Source organism: Canis aureus, chromosome 13 (genome assembly GCF_053574225.1).
Source record: "Canis aureus isolate CA01 chromosome 13, VMU_Caureus_v.1.0, whole genome shotgun sequence".
NCBI lineage: Eukaryota > Metazoa > Chordata > Mammalia > Carnivora > Canidae > Canis > Canis aureus.
In genome coordinates this window covers 61,319,644-61,332,995 of record NC_135623.1, presented here as the reverse complement: position 1 = coordinate 61,332,995, position 13,352 = coordinate 61,319,644, and the positions used below count along the sequence as shown (strand labels likewise).

Below are 13,352 nucleotides of genomic sequence, written 5' to 3'. Positions count from 1 at the left end.
TCTTAGAGGCAGATCTTTTATTTTGTTGGTTGCATAAATTCCTCCCCGACTCGGTCTCCCTACTTCCTAGGACTCTTCTACCAGAGTGAAAATTCTTTATCTTTTATAATCCAGGAAAAATAAACAAATACGTTCCAAGACATTTTAGGATTTAACTTCGATATCTGGAGTTCAGAGATGAGTGCCTGTAGGTCACTACAATTTTTGAGAGACAGGAACCATTTAAGATGTCACAGATTCAGCAATAATTAGAACTATTAGTGCATGTTTTCTTAAATGCCTAAATTAGCATTTCACATAAGCATGGCATTTGAGACTTGGGAGAAATCTTACATACCATCTAAACTTATTCCTTTTACAATTAAAGAAAATGTGGAAATGAGACTAACCCAGATACCCCTGCATTATTATCACAAATAGTAGGAAAGTCTTTTTACTTTTGGTGCTGTAATATCCATTTAAATAACACAATATATTATTTTCTCAATTACTTTTTATAAAAATTTTACCAGTATCAAAAATTTAATTTATGGGCTTATTTCAGCCATTTACATAATTCTAAGCCACAGAACATAAGAAACTAAACACGTCAAGGCTCTAGGTTGTTGTGTGGCAAAATACTTTAATATTAGGATTAGGGGATGCCAATGTGTCAGCAGTGCCTATGGTCAGTTAAAATGTTCAAGAAGCAGAATTAATTCTATTAAGCCACCAGGGTACTATATAATGCGTGGCGCTAATTAGTGAACTGAAAAAGATTATGCTATTTTTAGACAGGCCTACTACTAACTCTCTTAGGACAGCAATTAAGAAAGTTTGGGTCTTGTGCTTTAAGTCGTTTCCTGATCGAAATGAGATTCTGGTGGGAAAATATTACTTAAAGCACCACCGAGGTGTCAGTCACGTATTATTGTTGGATTCCTTAACATCGGCAGAACAGCAGAACATCGCAGACACAGAAGTTGAACTAAGGTTCAAATTGTCGATGTGAAGGGTAGAATGGATAATGATAATCTTGCAAGTTGCTGAAGACACCGAAAACACTGAAAATCTATCTAAAAATAGAGACATTTGTAAATTATTTTTGAGATAGTGGCAAATCATCTTTATTATCTGCCTCTTTTGACACTTTTTTTGAAGGAAGGTAAAGTGGTCACTTTAATTGTCACTTTTAGGTCTGGGTGCCACGATGGTTCAGGTCTGATGATGAAAGTCATTCTACACTTCATCAAGCAAAACAACACGCTTTTTCTGCCAGGGCTGAAGAAAAGGACCTAACAAATGTTAGAGCAGAAATTTTAACCAAATTTCATAGCAATGATAATTACTTTTTTAAAATTTCTCAGTGATTTGGTGTTTTCAAAGGGTTTATTTATATTTTTATATATCAACAAATACCTATTATGTGTGTACTGTGTGTAAACCACTGTAGGAGGTTTGGGGTCAGGAAGATACACATGATGGAGACTGCCTTTTGGAGTCTTGTTTATATCCACAAATATCTTTCAACTGAATTTATTTACTATATAATAAATGAATGGTTATGATTTCTGCAATAATTATTTCTTTTATGAATAAAGAAATCTCAGAGAATGGCCATTGGTCACAAATCCATTGACTGCCCTCCATCCTGGTGCCATCACCACAGTTCAGACAACTATGACTGGTTGCCTGGATTGTTCGTGATATCTTCCTAAAAGCTCATCTGCCATCAGGGGCACACCCTGCAGTCTATTGTCAGCAGACAATGTTGCAGAAGAGGGTAGCCAGTAATCTTTCTGGATCAAAACCAGGATAATCGCTCTTGTCTGGTGGTTCCTTAATGCTCTCAGAATAAGACAAGAAAATTCCTTAGACAATCTACAAGGCACACAAAATCTGGATCACCCATATTTCTAAAGAAGTATCTCCCAGAATTCCCTCAAAACACCTCTGTTCAGGGGCACCTAGGGGCTCAGCGGTTGAGCATCTGCCTTCGGCTCAGGTTGTGATCCCAAGGATCCTGGGATCGAGTCCCACATCAGGCTTCCCTGGGATTCAATCCCAGGATTAGGGATCATGACCTGAGCCAAAGGCAGATGCTCAACCACTGAACCACCTAGGTGCCCTGAGATTGCAATTTTATTTATTTTTATTTTTTATTCTTTTAAAATATTTTATTTATTTATTCATGACAGACAGAGAGAGAGAGGCAGAGACACAGGCAGAGGGAGAAGCACCTCCATACAGGGTGCCCGACGCGGGGCTCGATCCCGGGACTCCAGGATCACACCCCGACTGAAGGCGGCGCCAAACCGCTGGGCACCTGGGCTGCCCAAGATTGCAATTTTAAATAGACAGTCTGCCACTGCCTTCCTTGAGAAGATGGCATTTGAACAAAGATCTAAAGGGTGACACAGGCTTAGTCACGCAGATATTTAAGGGGAGAATAGTCCAGAAGCTGAAATGGCCAGCATGAAGACCCTAAAGTGGAAAGGTTTCTTCTGTGCTTAAGAAACACCAAAGAGGTTTATGTAGCTGAAGCCAAATAAGCAAGGGGGAGCGTGTCAAGAGGTGGGTCACATGCGACTGGGTGACAGAGTATTTAGGGCCTCAAAGGCCAAAGAGAGAACTTCGGCTCCCACGTCACATGAAACAGAGGGCCATGGAGAGCTCGGAGCAGAACAGTGACATAATCTAGTTTATGTTTTAAAGAGGCCACAGACATGGAAGAAAGAAGGCAAGTATGGCAGCAGGGAAATCAGTTTAGGAGACAATTGCAATAATCCTGGCAGAGAGACGATGGTGGTTGGATTTAGGGTGGTAGCAGGAGACAGGGAAGCAGTACAGCAGAGCTGACAGGATTTCCTGACGGACTGGCTGTGGGCTCTGGGGAAAAGGAGGAGTCAAAGCCATTTAGAAGTGTTTGGTCAAAGTAACACCTGGTAACATGGAGTTGGCATCAACTGAGGTAGAAAGACCTTTGAAGGCGTAGTTTGCAGGGGCTAAAGAAGGAAGAGGAGGGGAAATCAGAAGTTTAGTTTAGAATACATCAATTCTAAGATGTCAATAAGACAATTTTCATCCTTGCTACAAGGCGATTGCTGGTTTCTAGTCTGAAGACTTATAAATTCCCTGAAGACTAGACCTTTGTCATTTCTCTGACACCTAGAACAGCGCCAGCATGCAGAGTAAAAACTTGATGAATATGTACTGAATGGACAAATGGATTGAAAAATAAATGAATGAATGATCGAACCTTGCCTGAAATTAGCAATCTGTGAGTCAGATTTAAAAATCTCAGTACCGGGATGCCTGGGTGACTTGGCAGTTGAGCACCTGCCTTGGGCCCAAGGCGTGATCCTAGAGACCTGGGATCGAGTCCCACATCGGGCTTCCTGCGTGGAGCCTGCTTCTCTCTCTGCCTGTGTCTCTGCCTCTCTCTTTGTGTCTCTCATAAATAAATAAATAAATAAATAAATAAATAAATAAATAAATAAGTAAATAAATAATCTTAAAAAAAAAAATCTCCGTACCATGACTATAGAGTTATTTTTTTGTAGAGTACAAGAATGAAAAAAAAAATAACATCAGCAATTTATATTTTGTGGTTTTTAAAAGGTGAAATATTGAAACATTTATCTTTCACTTGTAATTATTGAATAAGAATGGTTTTTATTAAGAAACTATGGAAGCTTCATTAACTTTTGGAGACTGAAACTTTAAATCATTCATTTATTTAGTACTTCCACAATTTGAAATAATTTATTTTTTTTTAAAGGTTTTTTTTATTTTTATTTTTTTATGACTGTCACACAGAGAGAGAGAGGCAGAGACACAGGCAGAGGGAGAAGCAGGCTCCATGCACCAGGAGCCCGACGTGGGATTCGATCCCGGGTCTCCAGGATCGCGCCCTGGGCCAAAGGCAGGCTCCAAACCGCTGCGCCACCCAGGGATCCCCTGAAATAATTTATATTATATCCAAAGCCGAACCATGGAGAGAGTTTTATGAATTTCATTTTTACAGGTTTTTATGCCTATAATGTAAGTTTTTATTGTGGTGATTTTAATAAAGTGTGATTTAAATTACCAGGCAATGTACCAGGTACAGTCAATGACCCAAAGACAACATAGAAAGAAATCTCATTAGGAAATATTCTTGCTTTCCTTCCTTAAACAGATCATATATATATAAAAAAAATATGCTACTTGTTTATATCAGAAAATACTATATTGTCCCTCAAGTAATTTTTCTTTCTTTCTTCTGCCTACGGATGCAGAAAAAAAACATGAAAGCCCTGTCCTGTAATTCTTATCTTTTACATCTGTTGACAGTTGAAGACCCTTATCTTGGCAACTCCCACAAAATGTCCATCTCCCCCCCCAATCCATATATTTTAAATTTTACAGCGGAAACAAAACAAACGAAACAAAACAAAACAAAACAAAACAAAACAAAACAAGAAGACAAAGTAGTTTCCTGACTCTGTCATGCCCTTGTATCACTTTGAGTCTGTGTACAGGCTCTTTTCCCAGCACCCTCCCCATATTTCTCCCTGCTGAACCATGTGCAAACCCCAAGTAAGACACACCCCCACCTCCAAAATGCCCTCCTTAACATCCCTTCCTCCATACTGTCCTAACCATTTGCAGGGAGTGGCATGTTTTATGTGCATCATTCTCTGTTATATTTGCTAACTGACATGTGAGTCTCCTCCATTTGACTGGAGATTATCACAGATGAGAGTCTTTTCGTTTCTTTTTTTTCTTTTCTTTTTTCTTTTCTTTTCTTTCTTTTCTTTTCTTTTCTCTTTTCTTCCTTTCTTTTTTCTTTTCTTTTTAATTAAGTTCCTGGTCCTCCAGTAACTGAGCAATACCTCTGTGTTGAGATAAACTCCTACGCAAAGCCTTTTTCTCCACCCAGATTCAATTTTTATCAAGAGTCAAAGGCCATATAAAATATGTCTCCTATTGATGCCTGTGTTTCCAAAGCTGTGCTGTCTTTGTAAATTTGTTTAATCTCTAACTAGGGTCAAACACTGAATCAGAGCCTACATTTTTTTTTTAACTTATCACCCTATATGCTCTTTGCAGCACCTTGCACCAAAGGGCCATCACGAGCTCTCTGAAACTTGGCAGAAGTAGAGGAAAGAAAAACACTATGGAGGGAAATGCTACTGCAGGAAGGGAGCAAGCTCTCAGCTCGAAATCTGGAGCTAGGTTTTGATGAAAATGTTAACAGAATGCATTGCTAAAGATCTCTCACACCCCAAATCTGTCTTGCATTTAGATATACGACCCATGCACTTCAATAATGAGATGACTTCCCGGAGAAAACAGTCATCTCATTTTGCGCTCATCCTTCTCACAGCAGACAGCAGTGGTAGGAACATGATGACTAACAGAGTATTCAAAAGGAGCAAGTTGGTTCTATTTGGGGATGAATGCCATATGCAATCTTCATCAGAGAGCTTAGAAGGCGCCGTGTTGGAATGGATAGAAGCCCGCAGTTCCACAGAAGGAGAGCACAGGTGGAGACAACCTGACACCAATGAAAGGACTAGGTGTCCATTTGTTTTCTCATGAGCCTTGCTACGTCAATGTACCTCCAAGTCCTACAGGACCGCTATAAACTGTGTACAGATTGACTATCAGTCAAGATCACCAAACAAGAAGTCACCTAGTATTGAGGAAAAAATGAACTCTGGGTTATTCTTTCATATTCTATGAGATGCTTTCTGAATTTAACTTCAAATTAACAGAATCCATTAATATTCAATGCTTTTAATCCTACAGATTTAAAGCCAAAAATCTGTATTTTTTTTTCTCCATTAGGTGCAGAAAACAAGGACAAAACCTCTCCCTAATGTAAAAAGAGTAGAGCAACTGAAATAACACTGTCCCTGACTGATTCATACACGATCTGCTTAATAATACACATATAAACAAACAAAATCACTATGCATTTGAAATGCCTTGCAACTCTTGCTCTTATTTTTCATAAATGTGGTTTCATAAGAATGTGATCATTTCATTCCACTCACTCTTTGATCTACTCTTATCTCTGTTCTCAATGGGGTGACCAACAAATGGGGGAAAAATCTTCCTATCAACAGCAGAAACATTTAATATTTGAGGTAAATATATGTATGTAGGTAAATACATAATAAAATGTGCTGAATAAACAAGTCAAGTCCAAACCCACGGGAGAACAAAAGATGCATTTGGGCATTGCACATATCAGAACAGTGCACTGCACTCAGTAGTCAAAGATTCCTTGTTTGATTGCATGAAGCATTTTTTTTTTGCATGAAGCATTTAATTTTTTTAGTCACTAAAACAAATTAAGATTTTTATCTTCTTCCTAGACTGTTCCAGAGAACGTGTTGGCTACTTGACAGCAGTTAGCTATAGATAGATACAGATATAGACACAGGCACAGATGTAGATGCACATATTGGTAGATAGATATATACCTTAATTGTAGTCGTGTGTGCTCCCGGGTATTCTTTTTCTTCCAGTGTTGACCATCTTTCTATAAATTTGGATACCAGGGAATCATCATAGTCCACTATCTGAAATCCAGAGACGTTTGCACCTCCAAACTGAATTTTTAATAGGTCTCCATCTGTAAATCCCTAGACATAGGATACGTGTGTCAGGCTTTCTATTAGGAATAAAAGAACTTGACACTCACAAATAACTCTAGACATTGTGGTTTTACAAATATCAAAGACTACATGGGAGATAAAAAAGCCTAGAGTAAATGTTTCATGTATTTATCAGCCAATACTCTGTACCCAGTTCATACTCTCATTTTGGCACCACAGCGTATACTTCATTAATGATTGTTTATTGGTTGTACTCACATAAAAGTGCTCTATTTTATTGAGAAATCTTCCATGGAAAAGTATTGGTTTTATTTATTGAATCGACAATAGAGCATTACTACATAGTTATATATATTTAATAACATGAAGCTAGTTCCCCAAGAGCTACATTTTAAGCAAGTTATTCCCGTTTAAATTGTTCATTCTCTCAGGGGATAAAACAACTTTAAAATGAGAATGGAAGGTACTAAATGCCTAGTCATTATTTGAAAACAATCAAAGAATTTCATATTAAGTATTGAGCTTAATATTGAACTTAATTTTTATAAAATATATTAAATTTTTAAATCAATCTTTTGTATTATTAGAATGAATTCAGTCATTAGTAAAACCATGATGTGGTGTTTCCATTGATTTCAAATATTGTGCTGTCATGAATTCTATGTCATTTTGAGAGTACATTCTCTCAAAGATGAAATCACAATTTTAATAAATCACAAGTATAAATATTTTCACCTTATAGATTTACTCCTTGCTATTCTGCATAAGGGTTGAAAATCTCTGAATCCAAGATACAGGAAAATCTTTTCTTTGTTATTGATATTAAAAAAAACATATTTTAATACTATTTGTGTAAAGAAGGATACTTTGTTATTGGCTCATAATTTTGGTTTTTCTTTTTATTAAAATAGTACAAATAGTGCAAGAATATATGGAACAAAAGTCACAGATTTTCTGCTCTGGCCCACCCATGCTCCAGTTAAGCTGCTTGAAAACAATTGACTGCAGTAATTTTCTTTTCTCATATTTATCTCCATATTTCTGCATGACACATTTTTGCTACTGTTTCTTTTTATTCATTTTTGATAATTTTTATTGAGTTTTTGCTTATGTCAGATGAGTATGTAATTCATTCACATTTACCTGCTCACCCATTTTCATGTCCACAGTTTTCATGTTTATAATTCTGTCATTCAGAGCAAAGCCAAATAATGTGCTGGGGCTGCATTCTCTTTTTTTTTTTTTTTTTTTGAGAGAGAGAGCAAGAGAATGAGCACAAGTAGGTGGGAGGAAAGGCAGGGAGAAAGGAAGAGAGAGTCTCTTAAACAGGCTCCACACTTCATGTTCAGCACAAAGGCAGGGCTAGATCTCACAACCCTGAGATTATGACCTGAGTGGAAATCAAGATTTGGAAGCTTAACAGACTGAGCCACCCAGCAGCCCATATTTTCCTTCTTGAATAGTTATTTCAATCTTTACATTAATAATTGCTTCATTTCTTTCATTACTATCATTTTGTATATACCTATCTTATTTTTCTCTAGTTGCTCCATGAGAACTTTTCATGTTTATATGAGTAAATATATTTTTAATAACATCAAGCATATCAAGTAATCTGTTTCTCTTTTTTTCTGAATATTTAACTTACAGAAGACTTTCTGAATGCTGAGATCTGAATTGGAGGCTCCTTCTATATCCTCTGCAACTGTTACTCTGGATTGTCCCTTCAGCATGTTTCTAAACATGCTTCCCCTGCTTTCTGGACCACTATTCTCTCATGTTTTATTCCCTTCTTCTTCTAGAGCCCTCAACATTTTCCTAAGACACATCAGAGGTAAATTTTTTGAGACATTAAATGTTTCAAGATAGGTTTATTTTGCTCTGACATTTGATTTTTATTTTGGCTGGGTACATAATTTTAAGTTGAGACTCTCATTGTTCCACTGACATTTGTTCTTATTGAAAACTACAATGTCATTATTTCTAATCATTTTTTGAATTATTATTATTATTTTTAAAATTTTTATTTATTTATGATAGTCACAGAGAGAGAGAGAGAGAGAGAGAGAGAGGCAGAGACACAGGCAGAGGGAGAAGCAGGCTCCATGCACCGGGAGCCCGACGTGGGATTCGATCCCGGGTCTCCAGGATCACGCCCTGGGCCAAAGGCAGGCTCCAAACCGCTGCGCCACCCAGGGATCCCTCTAATCATTTTTTGTATATGACCTGCTTCATACTCCTCTCTGCCTCTACTTCTCACCTGTCTGAAACCTTTAAGATCTTTTATTGATCTCTGAAATTTCATGGTGACATTTTCTTTGAACTATGAAAGAAGCCTCTTTTCTTTCATTGTTTTATGTACTCAATGGACATATTTGTGTCATCAAGTACTGAGAATTTTTCTGAATGCTTTTTGATGATTTCCTTCCTCTGCCTTCACTATTCCATCTTTCTAGAATGCTTATTAAGAGACCGTAACTCTTAGATTAAAAATCAAGTCCCTTGCAATTTCCCCTGTACAGACCACTTCATATTGTATTGTCATTATGTTACATAATCCGGAAATTTTTTCTTAACCTTATCATCAGTCTTACAATTTTACATTTTATTATTAAAAAAATAAAAAACAAATAACTTCCCATAGTTCTTTCTTATTCTCTGAGTTTTTTTTTTTTTCCTTTTCATAACATAACTTTTTCTTTTCTTTATGGATAATTAACTTTCTCTTATTTCTCTGTGGATACTCATTACAATTTTAAGTATTTTTCTTGTATTTTCTGACAGTCCTATTTCTTTTTATTTTATTTTTTGTTTGTTTATATGTTTGTTTTATATTATATCTTAATGGCCCACACTTTTCTCAAATGTCTGATTCTGCTTCACTATTTAACAGTAAGCCACTAAAAAATTTCTTGGAATTTGCATGTGCATGGAGGAGGCTCCTTGACAAATGTGCTTCATTGTAAGGTAGATAGTCAGGTGGGGTGGACTGCAGTACTTTTTGTCCATATTTATGGGCTGAAGAAATGAGAACTGGATCACTTTATGACCATTTCTTCATCATTTTATGTACAAATTCTCCTTTTAAATGCTGTATCAAGAACTTAATCACAATATGTGTTTTGGGAGCCTAGTCAAGCATTACCATCATGAGGAAATTAATCAATAATGATATCTGAGGACTTTTCTATCTTTTATAGCCACCTCCTTCAATACTCATTAGACACTGGACAGAAAAAAGGGGACATTTCCAACCAAGAGTTTGGAAGATGAAAGCTCATCAACTCTGAATGACATTCTTCAATTTTAAATGTCAGTGAAATTTCAAGTGCCCTTAAATTCTCAGAAACTGTAGCACTCCTCAGAATCTTTGAACCTACTGATTCACAAGAAGTTCCATATGGTGAAGATATCAAGTATTCAGAGATGGAAAATCAAATTTGAATTCAGATAAAATACTAGGTATTTTTCTCTCTAGAAGCATGACAACAGCATGCACTTGTTTTCTGTTTTTTTAATCTTTTTTACTTGGGTCATTCGTATATTTCTTTCCTTTTCAAAGCATCAGATATCAACTCTCAAATTGATGAGCCACCTTCTGTCATTATTTCTCAATGTTCCAATACAATCTTCTCCATCTGGACGTTTTTAAAGATCACGGCTTTCAATGTGGCTCTGTGTTGTTGATCAAATGGCACAATTCACACAGGGGACTGACTGTCCAGGCTGTTCCCTGCACAGAATGTGGTTCTGAAGTGAGTGAATACAGAGCTTCATCTATTTTAACCCTTGCTTCTCTGCTAGGGAGTCATTTAGGATCTATAATATCATATTAATGGATAAATTCTAATTAATTTTATACTATTTAGCCATTTCATTGGTAAACTGAAGTTTTATCTGAACAACCAACTTCTACTAATAACATGCAGGTTTGAGATTTAATATTCTAAATCACTGGTGCCACCTTCTAGTGAAAACAGTATCAGTTGTAAAGTTTTTTTTTTCATCATTACTAGAAATAATGTCTTCTGATATAATAATCTGACATTCTACAAACCACCTATGGAAACAAATCTACAGGGGTGCTTGGGTGGCTCAGTCGGTTAAGTACCTGACAGTTCAGGCCATGATCTCAGGATCAAGTCCTGAGTAGGGCTCTATGCTGCTGAGCATAGAATCTGCCTGAGATTTTCTCTCTCCCTGTCCCAGTACCATCCCTCTCTCTAATATATATATATATATATATATATATATATATATATATATATATATATATATATTTGGACAAATATGAAACCTTTTCAGAGTCCTATTATGCTATTTAGAATAAGCTCTCATTTTTTTTTCTGCCTTTTCTCACTATCTTCTTGAGGTTAGGGACAGCAATGTTCTCAATCAAGTAAGATCAGACTTCTTCAAAGAACATTAACCTCTTCAATGATAGAGGCTTAGGGTCATTTACTGCTGATCTAAAAACTATTTTGAAAAAATGTCTAATGATAATTCTAAACTGGCTCCGATTATGCTTAAGAGAGATACAGTTAACCACTTGATTGCTCAGTATAATTGCAATTTGACAGAAATCTCAATGAAAAAGTGATCAGCTACAGGAATTTAATTTCATTGTGTTGCTTACATGATAAATAGAAAATCAGAAGTAAATAAAAATAACAAATTAATATTCTTAACATCTCCAGCTGTAATTTTTCACTATAATGTAGTCTCATGAATGTGCACTTATTTCAAATATTATATCTACTAAAAACTTTAAAGGAATGCATAAAGGGAAAAATTTATAAAACACTGTGACAGTGAGTAACAAGAGGAAATTTGAACAATTAAACTTTATATATTTTCGAAAACCTTTCCATAATTAAATATGCCTAAGACAATCTATAAAGTTTGTCAAATATTTCTTACATCATTTATAATAGAAATTGATTAGAAAATGTAAAGTAAGTCTAAAATATAACAAACTCAGAAAAACATGGTTACTTCTAATTGATCAATATACTCCAGATGTGGTTTTAAAAATACCACTGATAAATGCTGGTCATTCAAAACTATTTTATAATTAATAAGCATCTCTACTAAAATTATAAATATCAATTAATTCACCTACCAGATTTGCAATGATATAATGGTAACCTTTAACATGTTTTCCAATGGTAATAACCTAACAAAGATAAAGAAACAATTATTTAATACATGTAAATAATATAAATTAAAAAATTATTGATGTTATGAACCAATTGTGGAAAAAAGTGGAATTTTATCTACTATGTTTTCTGATATTCTGCGATGACTTGTATTTGACAAATATAATTATGAAATCCAGAGAATATTTATCTCAGAAAAGAGTAATAATATATTTTAGCATTTTATAAGTGCTATCTTTCAAGAAGTCAATAACTAAACAAATAATTACTTCAGTTTTGTCAATAGTGAAAATAAGGTCACAAGATTTTAAGAATTGTAAAACGAAAAGAATCTTGAATCCATACTAAGTCATAATTTTATTCCTACAAAAGCTATTTTTCCAAAACATTAGACAGCTGAAACCATCATCTGAGATCTTATATTCAGACATCTACACTCAAATTTATAGTAGTACATAAATTTTAAAGATACTAATAAGTACATAAAAGATTCTTATATGAATCTATAAAATAATATTCCCATCTTAAGAATCTTATATTCTTATATTATCTTATATTCTTATAATATCTTATATTATAATCTTATATCTTATATAATCTTATATTCCCATCTTAAGATCTTATATTCAGACATCTACACTCAAATTTATAGTAGTACATAAATTTTAAAGATACTAATAAGTACATAAAAGATTCTTATATGAATCTATAAAATAATATTCCATCTTAAGAATCTTGCAATCTGGTTCAAACGAACATTATTATTTCCAGCTTGAGGCAGCAAAATATCAGAGAAACTAATCCTTCTCCACAAATCTAAGTCAAAAATCAATGGCGAGATAAACACATCATGGAACAAGTGGTCATTTTGGTAATGCTCACGACAGTTTGGGGCATTACTGAATCAATGGGACTTTTCACTGATCTATTTCAATTAAAGAGAGTAGAAATTGGTGAAATGGCCAAGCTGTAGTCCTAGTACTTAGATACTCAAATGTAATTTTTATTTTTAAGAAAATTGTCACACCAATGGAAAGCATGAAATGCCAGGGCTATAGACAAACATTCAAACCAATAGTTCATTTCTCTGATGAAACGGTTTTGGTGGCTTCCAATTGCTTCTAGCATAATAAGCAAAATCCTTAATTTATGCAACAAAGTCCGATGATCTTGCCAAGTTTCTCCAGGCCCTCTTTCTCCACTCTCTGTACTGGGCCCTCATCGGCCCTCTTTTTAAATATTTTTGTCCATAAAAAGGCTTCTTTCCATCACCTCAGGACTTCACATACTCAGCTTCCTCTGCTTGGAAAGCTCTCTCCAATACCATATCATTTGTCTTATTAATGCTTCAGGCTCAAGGAATTTCGGACCAATGTTACCTCCTGGGAAAAGAGGTTGCTAACCTTCCTTTATCCCAAAGCCAGGTACTCCAAAGCAATGCATTTAGTTAAAGAGCAAGGACAAAATCCTAGGAAAGATTTCACCCAATGGCCTTTTGATGTTAAGTGATAGCTATTTTGAAGGGAGTTAGGGCTTGTATGATTTTCTAACCTGCTTTTTATGTAATACAACTCAATCGCTTTTTCCTTGAAAATGAACCCTC

The 13,352-nt window shown here is 35.3% G+C and overlaps 1 protein-coding gene across 3 annotated transcripts in view; it reads right to left on the bottom strand.

Moving 5' to 3' along the window:
* Positions 1-13,352, bottom strand: part of GRIA2 (glutamate ionotropic receptor AMPA type subunit 2) — a 150,023-nt gene that overhangs the window by 45,638 nt on the left and 91,033 nt on the right. For all 3 annotated transcript variants that reach the window (XM_077846498.1, XM_077846499.1, XM_077846497.1), the window contains 2 exons: positions 11,713-11,766; positions 6,456-6,617 (listed from right to left, as the gene is read on the bottom strand). In XM_077846498.1, coding sequence (XP_077702624.1) covers positions 6,456-6,617; positions 11,713-11,766 — 216 coding nt within the window. The remainder of the gene's footprint in view (positions 1-6,455; positions 6,618-11,712; positions 11,767-13,352) is intronic.